Raw genomic sequence first — 24,188 nt, forward strand, 5'->3', positions numbered from 1 at the left:
ACACTGCAAAGTGACTTTGGGGATGCTGGGGGATGCTGGGGACAGCGAGGAGAATTGTCAGAACACCTTGGGGACACCACGACAGGGAGCTAGGGACACTGGGAACACCTTGGGGACACTGTGGTGGGGGAGCTGGGGACACTGGGGGATGTTGGGGACACCAAGGGGAATTGTGGGGACACATTGGGGACATTACGGGGGGTGCTGGGGACACTTGGGGTGGCATTGGAGACATTGGAGACACTGAGGGGCACACTGGGGACACACTGGGGACACGCTGGGGACAGTCAGAGTCTCACCCGTTCAGGATTGTCCGGTGGGTAAATCTCCCTCTGCAAAGAGAGCGGGTCAGGGGGGAGGGGACATGGGGGGATGTCCCCAAGGTGTCCCCAGGATGTCCCCAAGGGTCCCCTCCCCCACCTTGCGGTCAATCACGTGACGCTGGAAAAACTCGGCCTGGTTGGAGACCCAGAACACCCCGACAGGAAACGTCAGGTACAGGAACATCTGGGACAGGGACAGCTCTGTCACCTCCTGTGCCATCATCTGTGCCACCCCCTGTGCCACCTGTGTCACCTATGCCACTCCTGTCACACTGCTCAGACCCAGAATACCCCGACAAGGAAGGTCAAGTACACCAACATCTGGTAGAGGACCTCTGTGCCACCTCCTGTGTCACGCCCTGTGCCCTGTGCCGGGGTGTCCCTGGTGTCCCTCCCCTTACTGCCCTCCCCCCACTGTCCCCAGAGGTTCCCGCCCCTTCTGACCCCCCCATTGCCCCCCCTGGCCCCGTTACTGCCCTCGTCCTGTTACTGCCCGTCCCGTTATTGCCCGTCCCGTTATTGCCCCCCCATCCCATTATTGCCCCCCGTTATTGCCCCCCATCCCGTTATTGCCCGTCCCGTTATTGCCTCCATCCCGTTACTGCCCCCCTGCTACTGCCCCCCCATCCCGTTATTGCCCCTATCCCGTCATTGACCCCACGTTACTGCCCCCCCATCCCGTTATTTCCCATCCCGTTACTGCCCCCCATCCCGTTATTGCCCATCCCGTTTTCGCTCCGTCCCGGTTTCGCCCTCCGCACCCTCAGGATCTCCAGCTTCACCCCCATGGCTCCTTCAGCGCCTCTGCACTTCCGGCTTTTTCCGCTCCGCAACACCGCGGTTGCCCATTGGTCGCACCTTCAGCATCGCCGGAGTCTATTGGCTTAGAGAGCCGCCGATGGGGCGGGGCGAAACACAAATGGGCCAATCAGAAGGGAGCACGGGGTGGACGGAAGTAGGGCGCCGGAAGTGAGAACTGCGCGCCGGAAGTGAGAGTGGCGCGCGGGGAAATGGAGGCGGCCGAGGCCGAGATGGCGGCGCGGGAGGAGCCGCCGGGAGCGGCGGCGGGGGCGGGGCCCGGCCTGGAGCAGGTGCCGGGAGCCGTGGCGGAACCGGGGCTGGGACCTATGGCGGAATCAGGGCCCGGCGCGGGGCCGGGAGCGGAAGTGGAGCCGGGAGCGCGGCCCGGAGCGGCGGCGGATCCCGGAGCGGGGCCGGGCCCGGAGCGGCCTGAGCTGTGCTTTGTGAGTGTGGGGCTCTGTCCCTCCCTGTCCTCTTCTGTCGTCATCGCTGTCCCTAGCCTGTCCCTATCCCTGTCCCCATCCCTGTCCCAATGTCCCGGTCGCCATCCCCTCCCACAGCCCCGTTTCTGTGTCCCTGTCCCCTCTCATGTCTCTGTCCCGTCTCCATGTCCATCATTTCCCACATCTGGGTCCCTGCCCCCGTGTCTCTGTGCCACCCTGTCCCTGTCATCCCGGCTCTGTCTCCTGCTGTCACTCTGTGCCTGGCTCCTTGTCCCTGTCCCCGTGTCCCTGTCCCCTCGCTCTCTGTCCCTCTCACCCCTGGCTTCTGTCCCATCCTCTTCTCCCACCCTGGTGCCTTTGTCCCGCTCTGTGCTGTCCCCTGACTGTCCCCTGTGTCCCCTGAGCCCTGCAGGAGGTGCCCTGCCTGCTGTGTCCCCTGGGGGGGCCGGGGAGGAGCTGCTCTGTCCCTGTCCCCTGATCATGTGTCCTGACTGTGTCCTTGCTCCTTGTGCCTGTCCCTTGTCCCTGTCCCCTGACTGTATCCCCACATCCCTCCAGGAGGAGGTGCAGCACGAGGAGGAGCTGTGTGTCCCCATGTCCCCAATGTCCCCCCAGGAGGAGGAGGAGGTGCAGCACGAGGAGGAGCTGTGTGTCCCCATGTCCCCAGTGTCCCCTGACTGTCCCCAATGTCCCCCCAGGAGGAGGAGGAGGTGCAGCACGAGGAGGAGCTGTGTGTCCCCATGTCCCCAATGTCCCCTGACTGTCCCCAATGTCCCCCCAGGAGGAGGAGGAGGTGCAGCACGAGGAGGAGCTCCTCAGGAACCCGTTCTCGGTGCGGGGCTGGCTCCGGTACGCCCAGGCCCGGCAGCGCGGGCCCCGCCCCCGCCTCAACCAGATCTACGAGAGAGCCCTGAGGGAGCTGCCCGGCAGGTACGGGATGGGGGGACAGGGGGGCACCTGGGATACAGCTTGGGGCAGCTGGGATACACCTGGTAGCAGCTGGGGGAACATGGGAACACCTCAGTATACCTGGGATGCATCTGAGGGCACCTGGGCACACCTGGGGGCACTGGGAATACACCTGGGATACACCTGGAGGCACTGGGAATACACCTGGGCACACCTGGGATACACCTGGGGGCACCAGAGGTGCACCTGGAAGGCTCAGGGACCTTTAGAGGCTCACTTGGGCTCACTTGAGGGACACCTGGATCCTGCCTGGGGATGCCTGGGGGACACAGGGAGCACCTCAGCGCCCTCGGGTGGGTCGGTGGGGACCTGCTGTGTCCCCTGGTGGGTGACAGGGACAGCCTGGGTCCTCTCAGGGTGGCAGGGGGTGGCCCACATGACAGGAGTGACACAGCTGACAGATGGCAGGGGGTGACTGGTGCCAGGGGTGCCACAGGTGGTGAGGTGGCCCCAGTGACAGGGTTGGCACAAGTGACAGGGATGATGGGTGTCCCTGGTGACACCTGTCCCCTGTGTCTCCTTCCAGTCACCTGGCTGTGGTACCTGTGCCGGGTGACCCTGGTGACAAAGCAGTGGCAGGTGACCCTGGTGACCCTGGTGTTGTAGTGTCCCCGTGTCCCTGCAGTTACAAGCTGTGGTACCTGTACCTGTGTCAGGGGTGACCCTGGTGACAACTGTGTCCCCATGTCCCTGCAGTTACAAGCTGGGTACCAGTACCTGTGTCAGGGGTGACCCAGGTGACCCTGGTGTCCCCATGTCCCCGTGTCCCTGCAGTTACAAGCTGTGATACCAGTACCTGTGTCAGGGGTGACACTGGTGACCCTGGTGACAGCTGTCTCCCCATGTCCTCTGCAGTTACAAGCTGGGTACCAGTACCTGTGTCAGGGGTGACACTGGTGACCCTGGTGACAGCTGTGTCCCCGTGTCCCTGCGGATACAAGCTGTGGTACCAGTACCTGTGTCAGGGGTGACTCTGGTGACAGCTGTGTCCCCATGTCCTCTGCAGTTACAAGCTCGGTACCAGTACCTGTGTCAGGGGTGACCCTGGTGACAGCTGTGTCCCCATGTCCTCTGCAGTTACAAGCTGAGTACCAGTACCTGTGTCAGGGGTGACACTGGTGACCCTGGTGACAGCTGTGTCCCCGTGTCCCTGCGGATACAAGCTGTGGTACCAGTACCTGTGTCAGGGGTGACTCTGGTGACAGCTGTGTCCCCATGTCCCTGCAGTTACAAGCTCGGTACCAGTACCTGTGTCAGGGGTGACCCTGGTGACAGCTGTGTCCCCATGTCCTCTGCAGTTACAAGCTGGGTACCAGTACCTGTGTCAGGGGTGACACTGGTGACCCTGGTGACAGCTGTGTCCCCGTGTCCCTGCGGATACAAGCTGTGGTACCAGTACCTGTGTCAGGGGTGACTCTGGTGACAGCTGTGTCCCCATGTCCCCATGTCCCCTGCAGTTACAAGCTGTGGTACCAGTACCTGCGGCAGCGCCGGGCGCAGGTGAAGGGGCGCTGCCCCTCGGACCCCGCCTTCGAGGAGGCCAACGCCGTGCACGAGCGAGCCCTGGTGTTCATGCACAAGGTCAGGGGACGCCTGGGGACACTGGGGGGACATGGGGGGTGGGAGGACATGGCAGGACAGGGCTGGGGGTGTGGGAGGGATGGGGGGACATGGGGAGTGCAGGGGACACAGGGGGAAGGGAGGGACGTGGGGACATGAGATGGGGTGGTGATGGGGACATAGAGGGGACACAGGGCATGGGGACATGAATGGCACATGGGAGAGGGAAGCAACAGGGACATTGAGGGGATACAGGGCATGGGGAGACAAGTGGGACTTGGGGACATGGAACAGAGAGGTGATGGGGACATAGAAGGGACACAGGACATGGGGACACCAGTGGGCCAAGGGGATGTGAGTGGGATATGGGGACACCAATAGGACGTGGAGGGGACGAGATGGGGACAAGGTGGGGGGATGGGACACAGAGGGAACACAGGGTGGAGGTGGGACAGGAGATGGGAGGACAAGGGGGGACACGTGGGGGGACTTGGGGCACAGGGGACATGAGGGGCAGTGGTGACAGGGGGTTTGGGGACATGAGGAGGGCACTGTCCCCCTCAGCCCCACTGTCCCCTGGGGTGGCTCCAGCCACTCCTGGACACCAAATTGCTGCCACGTCCTGGCTGAGCAGGGCAGGGTCACCGGGACCCACCTTGTGTCCCCAGTGTGTCCCCAGTGTCCCCCCATGTCCTCAGTGTCCCCCAGTGTCCTCCAGTGTACCTAGCATCCCCCAATGTGCCTCCATTATCCCTAATGTCCCCATGTCCCCCAGTATCCCCCAGTGACCCATGTCCCCCTGTCCCCAGTGTCCTCATGTCCCCAGTGACCATCCCCATGTCCTCGTGTCCCCAGATGCCGCGGATCTGGCTGGATTACTGTCAGTTCCTGGCGGAGCAGGGCCGGATCACTCGGACACGCCGGACATTTGACCGGGCACTGCGGGCGCTGCCCATTACCCAACACCGGCGCCTCTGGCCGCCCTACCTGAGCTTCGTGCGCCGGCACCCCTTGCCCGAGACTGCCGTGCGCGTGTTCCGTCGCTTCCTCAAGGTATGGACACACCTGGGGACACCTGGGGACACACCTGGGAACACCTGGGGACATGGGGACACACCCAGGGGCACACAGGCACCCCCTGCCTGAGACTGCCGTGCGCGTGTTCTGCCGCTTCCTCAAGGTATGGGGACACCTGGAGACATGGGACACATGGGGACATGGGGACACATGGGGACATGGGGACACACCCAGGGACACACAGACACCCCCTGCCCGAGACTGCCATGCGCATCTCCCACCATTTCCTCAAGGTACCTGGGGACATGGGGCATGGGGACACGGCTGGGGACACACAGGCACCCTCTGCCTGAGACCATCGTGCACGTCTTCTGCTGCTTCCTCAAGGTACCTGGGCACACACCTGGGGACATGGGACACACCTGGAGGCAGGGACACGCACCTGAGGACATACACACACACCTGACAGAGACACAAATGGCAGTGTCCCCTTGGGGTGATGGCTGCACACCTGGCTGTGCAGGTGACACTGAGAGGTTTAGGTGACGCTGAGATGACAGAGGGGTGGCACTGTCCTCAGCTGTGCCCCGAGGAGGTGGAGCAGTACATGAAGGTTCAGGGGACAGGGGGGTGACACTGAGGTGACACTGAGGTGACATTGATGTCCCCAGCTGTGCCCCAAGGAAGCGGAGCAGTACATGGGGGTTCAGGGAACAGGGGGGTGACACTGAGGTGACATTGATGTCCCCAGTTGTGCCCTGAGAAGGCAGAGCAGTATGTGGGAGTTCAGGTGACACTGAGGTGACCCTGCTGTCCCCATGTCCCCAGCTGTGCCCTGAGGAAGCAGAGTAGTGTGTGGGGGTTCTAATGACAGGGAGGTAGCACTGAGGTGACACTGAGGTGACATTGATGTCCCCAGCTGTGCCCCGAGGAGGCGGAGCAGTACATGGGGGTTCAGGTGACACTGAGGTGACACTGAGGTGACCCTGCTGTCCCCATGTCCCCAGCTGTGCCCCGAGGAGGCAGAGCAGTACGTGTCCTACCTGCGCTCCGTGGGCCGCCTGGATGAGGCCGCGCAGGTTCTGGCCCGGCTGGTGAACGACGAGCGCTTTGTGTCCCGCCAGGGCAAGTCCAACTACCAGGTGGGCACCTGTAGGGGGGTATGGGGGCACCCAGGGGGGCATGGGGGCACCTGAAGAGACACCTGAGGAGATACCTAGGGGGACACAGGATACCTGGGAGGGGGTACAGGGCTGAGAGGGTCACAGGGTACCTGGAGAGGCACCTGGGGAAACGGGCAGAGTGACACAGGACACTAGGTGGGCACTGAGGGGCTGGGGAGGGCCACAGGGCACCGGGGGACACCCAGGGACATCTGGGGATACCTGGGGAGGCACCTGGAGACCCCTGGGGACAGTCAGGGACACCTGGGCACACTTGGGCACACCTGGGATGGTCCATGGAAGAGACTGGGAGGAGACGCAGGGCACAGCGGGGACACCCTGGGCAGTTTTTGGGGTCATCTGTGGGGCTGGGGGCTCCTCCCACGGCTGGAGAGTCCCTGGGTGCTCCTGAGGGGGTCCCTGAGGAGTTTTGGGGTCTTAGTGGAGTTTGGGGTCTCGCAGACCCTGATTTTTTCCCCCAGCTGGGGCAGGAGCTGTGAGGGGTCTCAGGGTGGTTTTGGGTTAGTTTTGGGGTCTCAAGGTGATTTTGGGGTGGGTTTGGAGTGGATTTGGGGCAGTTTTGGGGTCCCTAACCCCCGGTTTTCCCCAGCTGTGGCAGGGGCTGTGTGAGCTGCTCTCCCAGCACCCCGGGTGGATTTTGGGCAGTTTTAGGATGGATTTGGGGTCCCTTACCTCTCTCTTTCCCCAGCTGTGGCAGGAGCTGTGTGAGCTGCTCTCCCAGCACCCTGACCGTGTGCGCTCCCTGGACGCCGGGGGGATCATCCGGGGGGGCCTCACGCGCTTCACCGACCAGCGGGGCCGGCTCTGGGGGGCCCTGGCCGACTGCTACGTGCGCTGTGGCCACCTGGAGAAGGTGACACTGCTGTCCCCGGGCGGGACACCAGGGGAGTGGGCTGGCACCCATGGGAGGGACTGGCACCCATGGGAGGGTCTGACACCCACAGGACAGACTGACACCCATGGGAGGGACTGACACCCATGGGAGGGTCTGACACCCACGGGACAGACTGACACCCACAGGACAGACTGACACCTATGGGAGGGACTGACACCCGTGGGAGGGACTGGCACCCACGGGAGAGGCTGACACCCCTGGGGATAGGCTGACACTCCCTGTCTCTAGCTGTCATCCCAGTCCCAATCCCGTTCCAGGCCTGGGATGTGTACGAGGAGGCCATGCAGGCCCTGATGTTCCCAATGTTTATCCCAATCCTAATCCCAATGTTTTATCTGGGTGTTTATCCCAATCCCGTTTATCCCATTCCAGGCCTGGGATGTGTACGAGGAGGCCGTGCACACTGTGATGACCCCAACGTTTATCCCAATCCTGATGTTTATCCCAGTTTATCCCAATCCCATTTATCCCATTGCAGGCTTGGGATGTGTACGAGGAAGCCATGCAGACCCTGATGACCCCAATCCCAATGTTTATCCCAGTTTATCCAAATCCTGTTCCAGGCCTGGGATATGTACGAGGAGGCCGTGGGGACTCTGATGACCCCAATGTTTATCCCAATCCCATTTATCCCAATGTTTATCCCGTTATTTGTCGTATTCCAGGCCCCGGACATGTACGAGGAGGCCATGCAGACCCTGATGACCCCAGTCCTGATGTTTATCCTGTTATTTATCCCGTTGCAGGCCCGGGATGTATACGAGGAGGCCGTGCAGACGGTGATGACGGTGCGGGATTTCACGCAGGTGTTTGACAGCTACGCGCGTTTCGAGGAGAGCGTCATTGCTGCGCTGCTGGACACGCAGGCACAGCTGGGCCGCGGGCAGGACGGTGTGTGCAGCACCCCAAAAACTGCCAGGGCACCCCGAGAACGGGCAGGGCAAACCAAAACCAGACAGGGCACCCCAAAAACAGGGGCACCCCAAAGCTGGGGGAGAATCCCTGTCACCCCTCTGTCCCTGTGTCCCCTGACCCTCGTGACTCCTGTGTCCCCTCTACGGAGGAGGTGCAGCTGGAGCTGCACCTGGCCCATTTCAAGTGCCTGATGGCACTGTGGCTGGGATATCCCCATGTGTCTATGTCCCCTGACCCCTGTGTCCCCTGTGCCCAGGGTGTCCCCATGTCCCCTGTCACCCCTGTGTCCCCTTGTCCCCACAGAGGAGGTGGAGCTGGAGCTGTGCCTGGCACGCTTTGAGCAGCTGATGGCGCTGTGCCCAGGGTGTCCCCTGACCCCGGTGTCCCCTCTGTCCCCGTATCCCCTGACCCCGGTGTCCCTGTGTCCCATGTTCCCATGTCCCCTGTGACCCCGGTGTCCCTGTGTCCCATGTTCCCATGTCCCCTGTGACCCCTGTGTCCCCGTGTCCCCGCAGAGGAGGTGGAGCTGGAGCTGCGCCTGGCACGCTTTGAGCGGTTGATGGCGCGGCGGCCGCTGCTGCTCAACAGTGTCCTGCTGAGACAGAACCCCCACAATGTCCACGAGTGGCACAAGAGGGTGGCCCTGCACCAGGGACAGCCCGACAAGGTGAGGGGACACTGGGGACAGCCCTGAGGAAGTGGGGACATGGGAGGGGATATGGTGGGGATGTGTGGCTGGGTGTAGGGGACATCTGGGGACATTGGGGGGGCAGGGTGGTTTGGGGATTTGGTGGTGACATTGTAGTGACCGTGCTGTCCCCTCTCCGTGCCTATGTCCCCCCGTGCCCCAGATCATCCAGACGTTCACCGAGGCCGTGCGCACTGTGGATCCCCAGCGTGCCACTGGCCGCCCCCATGAGCTCTGGGTGGCCTTCGCCCGCTTCTATGAGGACAACGGGCAGCTGGACGATGTGAGGGATCCCCCAGGGCCTGGGGGACACCCCCGAACCCCGAGTGACACCCTGAACCCCGAGTGACACCCCTGAACCCTGAGGGACACCCCCAGAACCTGAGTGACACCCCCAAATCCCGAATGATACCACTGAACCTTGAGTAATGCCCCAAAACCCTGAGGGACACCCCTAAAATCCAAGTAACACCCCTAAACTCACCTGGGACCCCCAGACCCACCTGTGCTCCCCAGGCCTGCTCCCCCCTGTGTCCCCTGATGTCCTCCCCTGTCCCCCCTATGGGACCCCCATGGCAGCCCCATTGCCCCCCAGGCCAGCCCCTGAGACCTGACAATGTCCCCATGTCCCCCTGTCCCCAATATCCCCCTGTCCCCAGGCCAGGTCCATCCTGTCCCGGGGCCCCACAGGTGTGGTTCCTGTCCCCAGTGTCCCCAATGTCCCCTGTCCCCAGGCCAGGTCCATCCTGTCCCGGGGCCCCATGGGTGTGGTTCCTGTCCCCATGTCCCCAGTGTCCCCAATGTCCCCTGTCCCCAGGCCAGGTCCATCCTGTCCCGGGCCACACGGGTGCAGTTCCGGCGTGTGGAGGATTTGGCCGCCGTCTGGTGCGAGTTTGGGGAGCTGGAGCTGCGCCACCAGAACCACCAGGAGGCCCTCAGGGTGCTGCGGGTGAGGAGCACCCCAAAAAATGGCGTGATCCTAAAAACAGGGCACCCCAAAAATGAGGGGCCCCAAAAACAGGGGGATGCCATAATGGGAGGCCCCAAAAATGGGGGGTGCCAAATGGTGGGAAACCCCAAAAATGGGGAGCAGCACAAAAATGAGGGGAGCAAAAAAGGGGGAGGGTCCCCAAATTGAGGAAAGTTCCAAGGATGGGGGAACCCCAAAAAGGGGGGGTGGAGACAGTGGAAGCCCCCCAAAGGCCACCCACCTCTGGTAGGAAATCCGTGCTGGGATCTGTGTCAGGGGGGTTCTGGGATGGTTTGGGGCTTTTGGAGTGTTTTGGGGGATTTTTGGAGTGTTTTGGGCTGTTTTAGGGGTGTTTTGGGGAGTTTTATGGTGTTTTGGGGTGTTTGGGGGAGTTCTGGAGTGGTTTTGGGCTGTTTTGGGGGGTTGGGGCTGTTTTGGGGTGTTTTGGTGACCCTTTTTTCCCCTTTTTCCCCCAGAAAGCCACAGCGCTCCCGGCCAAACGCGCCGAGTACTTTGACAGCTCAGAGCCCGTGCAGAACCGGCTCTACAAATCCCTCAAGGTGTGGTCCATGCTGGCTGACCTGGAGGAGAGCCTGGGCACCTTCCAGGTGAGACACCTGGGGATGCCTTGGGGCACCTGGGGACAGCTGGGGACACAGCAATGCTGCAGCACCCCGGGATGGCAGGGACACAGCAGGGAAGTGTGAGAGATGTGAGGTGGGCATGGGGGACATCTGAGGGACACCTGGGGACATCAAGGTGGGCATGGGGGGCACTGGGCTAGGTGTGGGGGACACCTGGGTGGACTCAGGGGACACTTGGCGATGTGGGGTTGGTGTGGGGGACATCCATGTGCCTCACACCCCCAGGAACATCCCTGTCCCCCCATGTCCTCTTCGGCCTTCCCATGTCCGGAATGTGCTAGAGGCGGCTCTGACACTCCTGTCCCCTTCTCTGTCCCTGTGTCCCCTGTGTCCCTGTCTCTGTCCCCAGTCCACCCGGGCTGTCTACGAGCGCATCCTGGACCTGCGCATTGCCACCCCCCAGATTGTCATCAACTATGCGCTGCTGCTGGAGGAGCATGGCCGCTTTGAGGACAGCTTCAAGGTGACAGGGGGACACCTGGGGACACCGGGGGACAGCCCGGCTGAGCAGGGGGCTGGGGGTGTCCAGGGGAGTGGCTGGGGACAGCCAGAGACGAGATGGAGACACCAAGAGAGGGGTTGGGGACATCGAGAGAGGAGATGGGGACACCCAGAGGGGGATTTGGGACAGCCAGAGGGGATGAGGGCACCCCGTGGCTAGAGGGGTTGGGTGGGACACCTCAGGCAGGTTTGGGGACACCCCAGGAGGGTGTTGTGGGGACACCACAGTGTCCCCATGGCTCAGAAGGGCGTCCCCGCAGGCATACAGGCATCACTCTGTTTGCATGGTGACACTGTCCCCATGCCAATGTCCCCATGTTTCCCACAGACCTATGAGCGTGTCATTGTGCTGTTCCGGTGGTGACATTGCCATGCCAATGTCCCCCTGCCCCGTGTCCCTGCAGGCCTATGAGCATGGTGTCGTGCTGTTCCGCTGGTGACACTGTGTCAATGTCCCCATGTCCCCGCAGGCCTATGAGCGCAGCATTGCACTATTCCAGTGGTGACACCTTGTCAATGTCCCCATGTCCCCGCAGGCGTACGAGCGCGGCATTGCGCTGTTCCGGTGGCCACACGTCGGGGACCTGTGGCTCACGTACCTGTCCAAGTTCGTGGCCCGGTACGGGGGCCGGAAGCTGGAGCGGGCGCGGGACCTCTTCGAGCAGGCGTTGGATGGGTGTCCCCCACAGCATGCCAAGAGTAGGGACATGGGGACATCGGGGATGGGGGGACATCGGGGACAGGGGTGGGACATCAGGGACAGGGAGGACAGTGGGGACATGGGAGACACTGAGGATGGGGGGACATGGGGGACATTGGAGACAGGGCAACATGGGGGCACATTGCGAACAGGGGGACACGGGACATTGGAGATGGGGAGACATCTGGGACATCAGGGACAGGAGGGACCTTGGGGACAGGGGGGACCTGGGGGACATTGGGGACGTTGAGGACATGGGGGACACGGGGGACATGGGGACATCAAGGACAGTGGGGACAGGAGACACGGGGGACACAGGGAGACTGGGGATCAGGCTACACGGGAGACATGGGGGACACAGGACATTGGGGATGGGGGGTTCATGGGGATGGGGACAGGGGGACAGTGGGGTACAGGTGATCCAGGGGATGCCAGGAGAGGTGTCCGTTTGGGCATGGGATGCCCAGGTGTGTTGGTGACACCTCTGTCCCCAGGGTCCCTGCGTGGGGACTTGGGTGAGCTGCCAGGTGGAACCAGGAAAGTTCCTGTCACCTGTCCCCACAGCCATGTCCCTGTCCCCACAGCCATCTACCTGCTGTACGCCCGTCTGGAGGAGCAGTTTGGGCTGGCCCGCCGGGCCATGGCCGTGTACGAGCGCGGCACGCGGGCGGTGCCGCCGGCACAGCAGAGCGACATGTTCCACATCTACATCCGCCGCGCCGCCGAGCTCTTCGGGGTCACACACACACGGCCCATCTACCAGAGAGCCATCGAGGTGGGCCTGGGGACACACCTGGGGGCCATGGGGACACCTGGGGACACCAGGGGAACATGGGGACACCTGGGGATACACCTGGGGGGCATGGCAACACTGAGGGGTCACACACACAGGGCCCATCTACCAGAGAGCCATTGAGGTGGGCACCTGGGGACACCTGGGGGGCATGGGGACACCTGGGGACACACCATGGGGGCATGGGGACACTGAGGGTCTCCCACACCCAGCCCATCTACCAGATAGCCATTGAGGTGGGCATGGGGACACCTGAGGTGGACCTGGGGACACTGAGGGGTCACCCACACACAGCCCATCTGACAGAGAGCCATCGAGGTGCACACCTGGGGGGACGTGGGGACATGCCTGGGGGGTGACAGGGCACCAAGGGGGGCTGGGGACAGAGAAGGGACACAGGGACACTGGGGCTTCACACGGGGCTGGGGTCACAGCAAGGGCTGGGTGTGCCAGGTAGGCACTGGGGGGTCAGAGGTGGGCAGAGATGGGCACAGGTGTGCCCATGTGAGCCACGTCCCTGTCCCCAGGTGCTGGGTGATGATGCTGCACGGGAGCTGTGCCTGCGCTTTGCTGACATGGAGTGCAAGCTGGGAGAGGTGGATCGGGCCCGCGCCATCTACACCTACTGCTCCCAGATCTGTGACCCCAGGGTGAGACTGTGGGACGGGGAGGGACTGGGGAGGACTGTGCCCAGTGTCCTCTTGTCCCTGACACTGTCCCTGATGTGTCCCCGTGTCCCTGGACACTGTCGCCGCTGACCCTGTGTCCCTGACTTGCTGTCCCCATGTCCCTGATGCTGGCCCCGTGTCCCTGACACTCTGTCCCTGCCAGAGCATCATGTCCCTGATGCTGTCCCCATGTTCCTGATGTGTCCCTGTGTCCCTGGACACTGTGTCCCTGCTGTCCCAGTGTCCTTGACATGCTGTTCCCATGTCCCTGACGTGTCCCTGTCATGCAGATTACGGGCAGTTTCTGGCAGACGTTGCTGACACTGTCCCCCTGTCCCCCAGATCCCAGGCAGTTTCTGGCAAACGTGCTGTCTCATGGCTGTCCTGACTCTGTCCCCATGTCCCTGAAGTGTGCCCCTGTCCCCCAGATCACAGGCAGTTTCTGGCAGACGTGGAAGGAGTTTGAGATCCGGCACGGGAACGAGGACACCATCCGGGAGATGCTGCGCATCAAGCGCAGTGTGCAGGCCACCTACAACACCCAGGTCAACTTCATGGCCTCGCAGATGCTCAAGGTGTCCGGCAGCGCCACCGGCACAGGTGAGGGCATGGGGGCACAGGTGAGGGGTACAGGTGAGGGATACAGGTGAGCATGGGGGGAGCACAGGGGAAGGGTGTAGGTGAGGGCATGGAGGAGGGCACAGGTGGGCATGGGGGAAGGATACAGGTGAGGGGTACAGGTGAGGGCACGAGGGGGCACAGGGAAGGGGCACAGGTGAGGGGTACAGGGGAGGGGCACAGGTTAAGACCAAAGGTGAGGGATACAGGTGAGGGGCTGCAGGTGAGAGAGGTACTCTCAGAGGGCCATGGGGGGTCCCAGGGGCCATGAGGGGTCCCAGGGGTGCCAGGGGAGGTCCCGGGGGTCCCATGCCCCCCTGAGCTGTGTGTGTGGGGCAGTGTCGGACCTGGCGCCGGGGCAGAGCGGCCTGGATGAGATGAAGCTGCTGGAGCAGCGCGCCGAGGCGCTGGCGGCCGAGGCACAGCGGGACACGCCCCGCCCCACCCAGCAGGTGCTCTTCGTCAGGTGAGTGACAGCTGGCCTGCCCCTGGCCATGGACACACCCACAGCCATGCCCACTGATACAGCCACAGCCACATCCACACCCACTTCTGCCAGTCACACCCACTTCCCCCACATGAAATTCCCAAAAGTGCAGCCCCCCATGAGTGGGTGCTCATGGGGGAGGGTCCCCCGGTGCTGATGGGGGGTCCTTGGGTGTCCTTATGGGAGTCCCTGGGTGCCCATGGGGGGACATGGGGGGACATTGGGTGTCCCTGTGGGGGTCTCTGGGTGCCCATGGGGGTCTCTGGGTGCTGATGGGGGCTGCAGGGCCGAGGCCCCCCCGGGGGCAGAGCCCTCCCTGTCCCAGCAGGGGAACCCCGAGGAGATCGACCTGGGCGAGGACGAGGGCGACGAGCCCGACGGTAATGGGGACACCGGGGCTGGGGGACATCGGGAGGGACACGGGGGACACCGGGGCTGGGGAGGGGACACCAGGGACACCGGGGCTGGGGGACACCGGGAGGGACACTGGGGCTGGGGAGGGGACACCAGGGACACCGGGGCTGGGGGACACCGGGAGGGACACTGGGGCTGGGGAGGGGACACCAGGGACACCGGGGCTGGGGGACACCGGGAGGGACACTGGGGCTGGGGAGGGACACCAGGGACACCGGGGCTGGGGGACATTGGGAGGGACACGGGGGACACTGCGGCTGGGGGGTGACACCAGGGACACCGAGGCTGGGGGGACAATGGGACTGGGGGGGCACCTGGAGGGGGACAGTGAGATTGTGGGAGACACTGGGATTGGGAGGGGGCCCAGAGTGGGACGAGGTGTGGGGTGAAAATGAGGGGAACACTGGGGGGTGGGGGGGGAAAAAGGGGGGGATCCCTGGGTGGGGACAGAGCTGGGGAGGGACAGGTGGGGACAGCCCTGGCTGGGGGGCCCATTGGGGGGGTGGGTGCGGGGCCAGCCCTGCTCAGGGGTCCCTGACCTCCCCCCTTTTCCCCCCAGAGGTGCAGCTGGAGCAGAAACAGGTCCCGGCCTCGGTGTTTGGGGGGCTCAAGGACGACTGAGGCCCCCCCCCGTTCCCCCATCCCCCCCCTCAATAAACCCCGTTTGTACAAGGTGTGGCTGTCCCAGTTCTGGGGGCTCCAGGCAACCCCCCTTTGGGGACAGTGACACGGCAGGGGGGGTCACAGGGGACACTGTCACCTCTCCTGACCCAAATTCAACTTTTATAGCTTTTATTGCCCTGGGGGCTTCCCCGAGGGCTCTGTGGGGATCCCCAAGGCGTCCAGGAGCCGCTGGGCAAAGGCCTGTTCCATCTGGGGGAGAGAAAACAGGGCTGAAACCCCTCAGTTCCCCCCAAATCCCCGAAACCCCAGAGCTCCCCCAGCCCCACATCTCACCCACAACCTCCCAACACTCCCCAAAATCGGCCCAGCCGCCCCCCTCCCCCCCAGCTCCCCACCTCCAGCACCAGCCCCCCGCCCTGGGGGGCTCCGTTGGGAGGTCCCAGCTCCAGCGTCACCCGGTGCAGGGGGAGGGGGCCCAGCCCGGCCCGGTGCAGCTCCAGCTCTGGGGGAGGAAGGGCCAGGTCAGCGCTGGGGGAGGGGCAGCGCCTCGGGGCAGGGAGGGGGATTGGGGGGAGGGGCAGGGATTTGGGAGCTCCCTCCTGCCCTCCCACTCCGGGATTTGGGGGTCGCTCTTCCCCTGTCCCACGGGATTTGCGGTCACCTCCCCACACTCGGGATTTGGCTCTGTCTCCACCCCCATTTCCCCACAATATTTGGGGTCTGTCCCCTCTCCCCCAATCCTCCTCCCGGTATTTTGATCTTTCCCATGTCCCTCCCTTCCTCCCCCATTATTTGATCTCTTCCCCTGTTATTTTGCTCCTCGCCCTGTTATTTGGTCTCTCCCACCACACCATTTGCTTCACCCCCGTTATTTTTCCCCCCTCTCCCGTTATTTGGTCTCTCCCTCCCTGTTATTTTGGTCTCTCCCGTTATTCGGTTTCTCCCCCCGTTACTTGGTCTCACCCTGGCGGAAGCGCCCCGCGTCGAACGGCTGCAGCAGCGCCCCCTGCTGGAGCGGCCCGTGCGGCGCGTGCGGGCCTCGCACGGTGCCGGGGGCGGGGCCGTCCCCGGGGCGCATGCGCAGGAACAGCCCGTGGGGGGCGCTGCTCAGCAGGAAGCCCCGGCCCGGCCCCGCCCCCGCCGGCAGCACCAGGCGCGGCAGCGGCGGCGGCGCCCCCTCGTGGCCCGGAGGACTCAGCAGGTACTCGCCGGGGGGCAGCGCCCCCTGCCAGGCCACGGCGGGGCCTTGGCGCAGGCGCAGCAGCAGCGCCGCGTCTCCTGCAGGGGACGCCAGACAGCGGTGAGGAAAGGGGCGGAGGTCACAGAGGGGGCGGGGCTTGTGGGGTGGGGCGTGGCCAAAGGGGAATGTGGGCGTGAGAGGGGCGGGGCCAAAGGACCGTTGGGATGGAGCCAAAGCAGGAGGTCGGAGGGAAGGTGGGGCCAGGGCTGGGGGTGTGGCCCGGGGGGGCCCGATGCTTTTGGGGGAGGAGCCAAGACTGGGTGGGGTCACTAGGATGCAGGGTCAGGGCAGGGGCGGGGCTTTGGGTGTGGTCAGGGTGTGGTCAGGATGGACACCAGGGTCAGCATGAGGGGCGTGGCCAGGCTGTGGGGCCCAGCTGGTGATTGGCTGGGGTGGCTCCTCCCCTTTGGGGAGGGGCTTACCGTGTGCAGGGGGGAGGGGCTCTGTGGTCTCCACCTCGATGCGCAGGGGCGGCTCTTCCAGGGGCGGGGCTTTATCTGAAGGGGCGGAGTCAGACTCCAGCCACACCCCCTTGCTCCACCCACCCCCAGGCCCACCCCAGCCCTAGAATTGCCTCCCGGTCTTATAACTGCCCCCAGCTCTCCCCGCTCTCACCGGGCTCTTCTTCATCCTGGGCCTCCTCTTTGGTCTCAGGGGGTGGGGTCGGTGGGAGGGGCTCCTCAGGGCTCGGCCCCGCCTCCCTCTGGCTCTGCCGGGCCTTGGGAGGCCTCGGCTCTGTTGGGATGAGAGGGTTGATTCCGTGTCTGGCCCCCCTGCACCGCTGCCCCTCACGTGGCCCCGGCCCTTGGAGCTCCTCTGGTTTGGTTCCCCCATCCCTGGTGTCCCCACCTTCGAGTACCCCCAGCCTCAACCCCCTGCCCCACTCAGCCCCTCCTGATTTGGGGGTTCCCGCTCCTCCAGTCCCCTCCCATCATGGTGCTCCCCATATTTATCCCACTCACCCCATTTCCTCTGTGTCCCCCTCGGCTCCCCCAGATTCGGTTCCCTCCCAGCTGGGCGCCCCCCCATTCGCTGTGTCCGGTGCCCCCCCATTCCAATCCCCGCAACCCCCCGTTTCCCTCCCCCGCCCGGTTTGCCCCGGGCCCTCACCGCGGGCGGGCAGCAGCCGGTACACGCGGTAGGGGCTGGGCCCGTCGGCGCGGCCCCGGCCCCGCAGCTCTCGGAACTCGGGGCTCCGGCTCAGGGCACAGCGGAGCCGCGTCTTCCACCCCGCGGGGTCCGGGGGGTCCCCGGGCCGGACCCGCCCCTTGTACTCCGCCCACGCCTGCCGGGGCCAATGGCGTCGGGAACGGGCCGGGACACGCCCACAGCCCCGCCCATCTCATTAGCACAGCGCACCCCCGCCCCTCCGGGCCTCGCCCCACCCACTCACTTTGCATAGCTCAGCCCCGCCCCTCCTCAAAGACCCACCCTGCAACTTTTCGGCCCCGCCCCCGCCCTGGCTCCTCCCACAGTGGGGGCGTGGCTCAAGCATCACCTCCTATGGCTTGGCACAGCCCGGGCACGCCTATGGCCCCAGCCTCTTCTTAGCTCCTCCTTCTTTCAGACCCTTCCCTTTTGAGCCACGCCTCTCCTCAGCCTCCATCCCTCACCTTGCAGAGCCCCGCCTCCAATCCCACCCTCACCCTGCAGAGCCCCGCCCCTCACCGTGCAGAGCCCCGCCCCCGGGCCCGCCCTCACCCTACAGAGCCCCGCCCCTCACCCTGCAGAGCCCCGCCCCTCACCTTGCAGAGCCCCGCCTCCGATCCCGCCCTCACCCTGCAGAGCCCCGCCCCTCACCTTGCAGAGCCCCGCCTCCGATCCCGCCCTCACCCTGCAGAGCCCCGCCCCTCACCTTGCAGAGCCCCGCCCCTCACCTTGCAGAGCCCCGCCTCCGATCCCGCCCTCACCCTGCAGAGCCCCGCCCCTCATCCTACAGGCCCCGCCCCCGGGCCCGACCTCACCCTGCAGAGCCCCGCCCCTCACCTTGCAGAGCCCCGCCTCCGATCCCGCCCTCACCCTGCAGAGCCCCGCCTCTCACCTTGCAGAGCCCCGCCTCCGATCCCGCCCTCATCTTGCAGGCCCCGCCGCTCCCCTTGCACAGTCCCCGGCCCCGCCCCATCCCTGCAGGCCCCGCCCCCGGCCCCCGCCCTCACCCTGCAGAGCTCCCGCCCCTCATCCCTGCAGGCCCCGCCCCCGGGCCCGCCCTCACCCTGCAGAGCGCCGCCCCCGAGCTCTCCTTGGCCCCGCTCCGGCCGCCGTGGGCCCAGGGGATCCTCAGCGCCGTCTGGGCCGCGTCGTCCCACTGCAGCCCCGGGTAGCGGCCGCTCTGCAGTTGCGCCAGCAGCCAGGGCCGCAGCCGCCGCGGGCCGCCCTCCGCCATACCGGGGAGCCGGGGGATCCGAGGGCTCGGGGGGTTCCGGGGCTCGGGGCCCACTGAGGGATCCGGCACTCGCCGAGCGGCGGCGGCTCTTCCGGGAAACCACGCGAGCACCACAGCCACGTGATCTCCCCCACCAATCAGCGGGCGGCCGCGCGGCACCGCCCCCGGCATCAAGGGGCGTGTATCGCCTAAGGGGGCGTGGCTTACCGCACGGTACCGCCTATTTGCATAAAAGGGCGTGACTACCGCCTCTCTATTTGCATAAAGGGCGTGGCTATACAACACGGTACCGCCTCTCTATTTGCATAAATGGGCGTGGTTATAACGCACGGTGGATCAGATATTTGCATAACAGGCCGCAGCTATAACGCCAGGTAGCGCCGTTGTTTTTACATAAAGGAGCGTTCTCTCATATTTGCATAATTGGGCGTGGTAGTTTTTATAATCCCCGCCCCCTCCCCCCAGTTTTCTGCACGGGCCCCCTCGATGACAGAGCCGAGGTTTTGAGGTCCCCCCTGAACCCCCAAAAGGACTCCCCAGTCAGGACACATGCAGTGGGTGGGGGATCACACCCAGATTTGGGGGTCACACCCAGATTTGAGGGGTCACACAGATTTAGGGTCTCACACAGATTTTGGGGGTCTCACACAGGTTTATTGCCCATCCCCCACCTCGGGTGGAGGGGGCAGGGGGGGATTTTGGGGGTCTCACCTGACCCCCGCCCCCCCTCCACCCGCCGTGCCCCCCCCTTGCGCCCCCCCGGCGTCGGGGGCTCCAGACATCATGAGGAACAGGACGATGGGGATGATGTACATCCACTGTGGGGAAATTGGGGGGGGGTGTCACCCCAATATCCACCCCACATGGGAAATGGGGGGGAGGATCACACCAAAATCACCCCCAGCACAGGAAATGGGGGGAGCCCACCCTAAAATCCACCCTGCCCTCCATGGGAAATTGGAAGGGTCACCCCAAAATCACCCCCAGCACGGGAAATGGGGTGGGGGGTCACCCCAAAACCCACCCTGGCCCCCATCCCATGACATACAGTGGGGGCACCCCAAAATCCACCCACCCCCAAACAGGAGGCATCACCCAAAATCCCATTCCCAGGAGATGTTGGGAGAGTTTGGGAGGGTCAGAAGATTTGAGGAGGGGGACTTTGGTGGTTCAGGGTGGGTCTGGGGAGGATTTTGGGGTGCTGGGGTGGTGCAGGGGGAATTGAGCATTTTTGGGGAGGAGGGGGCTCTGGGGGGGCTTTGGAAGAGGTTTTGTGGGGGCAGATTTGGGGGGGGTGGTGACTTTTGGGGGGCAGTGAGGTTTTTGGGGCGATTGGTGAGTTTTTTGGGGTGTAGGTGGGTTTGGGGGACAGTGGATTTTTGGGGTGGGTAGCTGGGTGGTTTTGGAGGAGTGTGTGACTTGGGGGGAGTTGTGTTTGGGGAGTGGATTTTTGGGGGGCTGCAGGCGTTTTTTGGGGGGAGTTGGGTGTGTGGGTTTGGGGGCAGTGAGTTTTTGGGGTCCTGTGGGTGTGTTTTGGGGATGTTGGTGGGTGGGTTTCGGGGGCAGTGGGTTTGGGGGTGTGTTTGGGGGCTCCCTCACGTATTTGGCGAAGAAGGATTTCTGCTCCTGCGGGTTCCGGGCGCGCTGCGCCTGCTCCTGCTCCAGGTGCCGGATGAATGCGGCCGTCTCGGGCCTGGGGACATGGAAGGACAAGGGGGGTCACAGGGGGACACAGGGGGGTCACAGGCACCCCAAAACTGCCCCCATGGGCAACCCCAAACCTGACATATCCCCCAAATTCCCCCCAGGGTAATGGTGTCCCCATCCCCTCCCAGGGTCACCCCAGTCCCCTCTGGCATTGCCAGGTCCCCACCGTGTCCCCAGCCTGTCTCCCGTGTCGCACAGTATCCTCCATGTCCCAGTGTCCCACTGTGTCCCTACAACGTCCCCAGGGGTGCCCTGTCTGCCAATGCCCCACAGTGTCCCCATGTCCCTGTCACTCACAGGGCAGCAGAGCGTGGCATGAGGCCACCGAGGGGCTGGGGACTCCCAGGTCAATGTCCCCCAGTGTGCCCCTCCATGTCACTCTGTGTCCCCCCATATCCCCCTGTCCCTCCATGTCCCCATGCCCCCAATGTCCCCATGCCCCCATATCCCCCATGTCCCCAATGTCCCCATGTCCCCCATATCCCCATGTCCCCCCATGTCCCCATATCCCCCCAGTGTCCCCGTGTCACTCACGTGGCCGCAGGCAGGGGCTGTCTCAGGGCCACCGAGGTGTTGAAGAGCTCCAGGTCCACGTCCTCCACCTCGGAGCCCCGGCAGGTCCCTGGCGCTGCCACCACCCCCAGGGCCACCACGTTCCCGGCCACGTCCAGGTGCAGCGTCAGCTGGTCCGACAGGTGCGACTCCAGCAGGGCACACTGGGGACACGGGACATTGGGGACATGAGGGGACAGACAGGGGACATGGGGGATAGGGGACACGGGACATGAAGGGACAGGGGACATGGGGACAGGGGACACGGGACATGAGTGGATGTGAGGGGACATGAGGGGACAGACAGGGGACATGGGGGACAGGGGACATGAGGGACAGGGGACGTGGGGACATGGAGGACATGGGACATGAGGGGACAGGGGACATGGGGACAGGGGACATGGGACATGAGTGGATGTGAGGGGATATGAGGGGACAGACAGGGGACATGGGGGACAGGGGACATGGGGACATGAGGGACAGGGGACGTGGGGACATGGAGGACACGGGACATGAGGGGACAGGGGACATGGGGGACAGGGGACATGGGGGGACAGGGGAGATGGGGACATGAGGGACAGGGGACATGGGGACATGACAGTGGCACAGGAAATGGCAGGGGACACACGCTGACATGACGGGACAGGGTCATGGAGGGACACGGGGATACAGGGGACAGGGCAGAGGACGCGGGGAGGGTGACAGAGGACATGGACAGACAAGGGACAGGAGGACCTCAGGGGGTCCCAGACAGTGCTGGGGGTCAAGGGTGTCCCAGAGGTGACAGAAGTCGGGGTGTCCCTGTCACTCACGGCCCTCACGAAGGAGGTGACGAACTCAGTGCCCCCCTCCTCGCCAGGGCCCAGGGGCCTGCGGGGGACCCGCACCCGGTACAGCCCGTCCCGCGCTGCCACCTCCTGCGGGAACACCGTGTCACTGCTGTGTCACCCTGTGTCACCTCAGTGTCACCCCATGTCACCCTCCAGCCCCCTGACCCGCACCCAGTACAGCCCATCCCACGCTGCCACCTCCTGTGGGGACACTGTGTCACTGCTCTGTCACCTTGGTGTCCCCCTATGTCCCCCCAGTGACCCCCCCAGATATCCCCCAGATGTCCCCCCATGTCCCTCCCGTGTCCCCCCAGTGACCCCCCCCAGATATCCCCCTGGTGTCCCACCTGTTTTCCCCACGTGCCTCCCTGCTGTCCCCCCATGTCCCCTCAGTGTCCCCCCAGTGTCCCGCCGTGTCCCCCCATGTCCCTCCCGTGTCCCCCCGTGCCCCCCCAGTGTCCCCTGACCCTGAGCCGGGCTCTCTCCTCGTCCCCCAGCGGTTTCTGGGTCAGTGTCAGTGCAGGTTCAGGACCCGAGCTCAGGGACAGCGTCCCCCGGCGCCGGAACCGCGGGGCGTCATCTGGGGACAGGGGACAGGGCTGGCACTGGGGACAGCACTGTCACTGTGCCCCCGGTACCAGCATTGCCCTCAGCGCCTCCCCTGCCCTGTGCCCCCAGTGCCACCCCCAGCCTGCTGTCCCCAGTGCCACCCTGTCCCCGTGCCAGCAGTGCCGCCCCTGTCCCCATGTCCCCAGTGCCACTCCTGTCCCCGTGCCAGCAGTGCCACCCCCAGCCCGCTGTCCCCAGTGCCACCCCAGACTGGTGTCCCCAGTCTCGTCCCTCAGTGCCACCCCCTGACCCAGTATCCCCTAGTGCCACTCCCGTTTCCATGTCCCCAGTGCCACCTCCGTGTCCCCATCCTGTCACCTGGCTCAAAGGAGCTCTCAGCGTCCCCCTGTCCCCCATGTCCCCTGACCCAGCTCTCAGTGTCCCCATGTCCCCTGTCCCCTGACCCAGCTCTCAGCGTCCCCCTGTCCCCCATGTCCTCTGACCCAGCTCTCAGTGTCCCCATGTCCCCTGTCCCCTGACCCAGCTCTCAGTGTCCCCTGTCCCTGTCTCCTCACCCAGCTCTCAGTGTCCCCATGTCCCTGTCCCCTGACCCAGCTCTCAGTGTCCCCTGTCCCTGTCTCCTCACCCAGCTCTCAGTGTCCCCTGTCCCTGTCTCCTCACCCAGCTCGAAGGAGTGCTCCAGGCTCAGGCTCACCCGGCAGCTCTCGGTGTCTCCAGGCTGTGGGGACACGAGGGGGACACGGCGGTGACACCAGAACGGGGACACCCCCCGGGGTGGCACTCCGCCCCTCATTAACGCTAATGAGGCTCCACAGACCCCGCCTTCATGAATAGTAAACAGATATTGGCATTAATGAGGTGGGACCAGCAGTCTCCTTACTTTTAACCTGAACCGGGTGTCTTAATTAATATTAATGAGGGCCGGCACACGGCCCGCCCCTCATGACGATGGGTGCTATTGGTTGATAATCCCCGTAATTAATATTAATGAGGGCTGATATACGGGCGACATTGACGATCACTCACTAATTAATATTAACGAGGGGTCATCCCGAGGCTCCGCCCCCTTTCGGGCCCGGCACGGGGCCCTCACGACTCTCGGGTACCGGAGCCGGTACCGAGCACCGAGGGCTGTGGGGGTGCCCGTCTGTCCGTCCTGCCCCGAGGCCCCGCTCACTCCGATCCCGGTCCCGGTCACTCCCCGCGCCCCCCGGTCCCGGGCACCCCCCGCTCACCCTGGTGCCGGTGCCGGGCCCCCCCCGGCAGAGCCCCCCGGCCGCTCCCAGCGCCGCCCCCGCCGCCAGCAGCGCCAGCAGCGCCACCGGGCACGGCGCCGCCATCTTGGGGCGCGGGGCACGGCGGGAACGGGGCGGGGCCACGGCGGAGGGTGGGCGGGGCTGGAGCGAAGGGGCGGGACCTACAATGAAGGGGCGTGGTCAAAGTGCGGGGAATGGCCGTGCGGGGGGCGTGGCTTCGGTGACGGGGCGGGGCCATCACCGGTGTCCCGCCTTGTGTATCCCCTCCCCAAAACGCAGCTCGATAACCCCAGGACAGACAGAGAGACCCCTGCAGTCACCCCCGAGACCCCTCCAGTCACCCCCAGGACCCTTCAGTCACTGCTGGGGGTTTCCCCAAACGCTTTCAGGGCCACACCCAAGACACCCCGGGACCCTCCGGTCAGTCCTGTGCATC

At 64.6% G+C, this 24,188-nt stretch overlaps 3 protein-coding genes across 3 annotated transcripts; 1 reads left to right on the forward strand and 2 right to left on the reverse strand.

Annotated features, from left to right (window-relative positions):
• Positions 1–1,350: 1,350 nt before the first annotated feature.
• Positions 1,351–15,252, forward strand: XAB2 (XPA binding protein 2). The gene is made up of 19 exons (XM_083881845.1): positions 1,351–1,567; positions 2,349–2,497; positions 3,994–4,117; positions 4,952–5,149; positions 6,121–6,255; positions 6,986–7,150; positions 7,939–8,083; positions 8,623–8,774; positions 8,959–9,078; positions 9,613–9,744; positions 10,242–10,373; positions 10,759–10,872; positions 11,447–11,609; positions 12,195–12,385; positions 12,931–13,053; positions 13,500–13,671; positions 14,029–14,155; positions 14,462–14,556; positions 15,150–15,252. The coding sequence occupies exons 1-19, from the start codon at positions 1,355–1,357 to the stop codon at positions 15,209–15,211; spliced, it is 2,712 nt and encodes a 903-aa protein (XP_083737971.1). The 5' UTR covers positions 1,351–1,354; the 3' UTR covers positions 15,212–15,252.
• A 45-nt stretch (positions 15,253–15,297) lies between these two features.
• On the reverse strand, positions 15,298–19,186 carry LOC310921657 (interferon regulatory factor 9-like). The gene is made up of 7 exons (XM_083881846.1): positions 18,667–19,186; positions 17,565–17,739; positions 17,070–17,189; positions 16,877–16,951; positions 16,178–16,492; positions 15,610–15,716; positions 15,298–15,463 (listed from the first exon to the last, which is right to left on the reverse strand). The coding sequence occupies exons 1-7, from the start codon at positions 19,006–19,008 to the stop codon at positions 15,383–15,385; spliced, it is 1,215 nt and encodes a 404-aa protein (XP_083737972.1). The 5' UTR covers positions 19,009–19,186; the 3' UTR covers positions 15,298–15,382.
• Positions 19,187–19,478: 292 nt separating this feature from the next.
• Positions 19,479–23,988, reverse strand: EMC10 (ER membrane protein complex subunit 10). Its single transcript, XM_083881908.1, has 7 exons — positions 23,732–23,988; positions 23,157–23,214; positions 22,394–22,506; positions 21,909–22,013; positions 21,079–21,260; positions 20,437–20,530; positions 19,479–19,655 (listed from the first exon to the last, which is right to left on the reverse strand). Exons 1-7 carry the CDS (start codon positions 23,834–23,836, stop codon positions 19,545–19,547), a joined length of 768 nt encoding a protein of 255 aa, XP_083738034.1. The 5' UTR covers positions 23,837–23,988; the 3' UTR covers positions 19,479–19,544.
• Between the last annotated feature and the right edge of the window lie 200 nt (positions 23,989–24,188).

This window comes from Zosterops lateralis (assembly GCF_965231275.1).
Source record: "Zosterops lateralis genome assembly, chromosome: 36".
NCBI lineage: Eukaryota > Metazoa > Chordata > Aves > Passeriformes > Zosteropidae > Zosterops > Zosterops lateralis.

What these genes read in the sequence shown, in the direction of transcription:
- LOC310921657 (XM_083881846.1), bottom strand. Translation starts at nt 19,008, where the DNA reads ATGCCGGGGGCGGTGCCGCGCGGCCGCCCGCTGATTGGTGGGGGAGAT. An exon ending in CGGGGGCGGCGCTCTGCAGG is followed by an intron (nt 17,740 to 18,666) that starts GTGAGGGCGGGC and finishes TGGCCCCGGCAG; the next exon opens with GCGTGGGCGGAGTACAAGGG. An exon ending in GCCCCTCCCCCCTGCACACG is followed by an intron (nt 16,493 to 16,876) that starts GTAAGCCCCTCC and finishes CGTCCCCTGCAG; the next exon opens with GAGACGCGGCGCTGCTGCTG.
- EMC10 (XM_083881908.1), bottom strand. Translation starts at nt 23,836, where the DNA reads ATGGCGGCGCCGTGCCCGGTGGCGCTGCTGGCGCTGCTGGCGGCGGGG. An exon ending in GGCCCGGCACCGGCACCAGG is followed by an intron (nt 23,215 to 23,731) that starts GTGAGCGGGGGG and finishes GTGTCCCCACAG; the next exon opens with CCTGGAGACACCGAGAGCTG. An exon ending in AGGAGAGAGCCCGGCTCAGG is followed by an intron (nt 22,014 to 22,393) that starts GTCAGGGGACAC and finishes GTGTTCCCGCAG; the next exon opens with GAGGTGGCAGCGCGGGACGG.
- XAB2 (XM_083881845.1), top strand. Translation starts at nt 1,355, where the DNA reads ATGGCGGCGCGGGAGGAGCCGCCGGGAGCGGCGGCGGGGGCGGGGCCC. An exon ending in AGAGCCTGGGCACCTTCCAG is followed by an intron (nt 10,374 to 10,758) that starts GTGAGACACCTG and finishes CTCTGTCCCCAG; the next exon opens with TCCACCCGGGCTGTCTACGA. An exon ending in TCTACCAGAGAGCCATCGAG is followed by an intron (nt 12,386 to 12,930) that starts GTGGGCCTGGGG and finishes CCCTGTCCCCAG; the next exon opens with GTGCTGGGTGATGATGCTGC.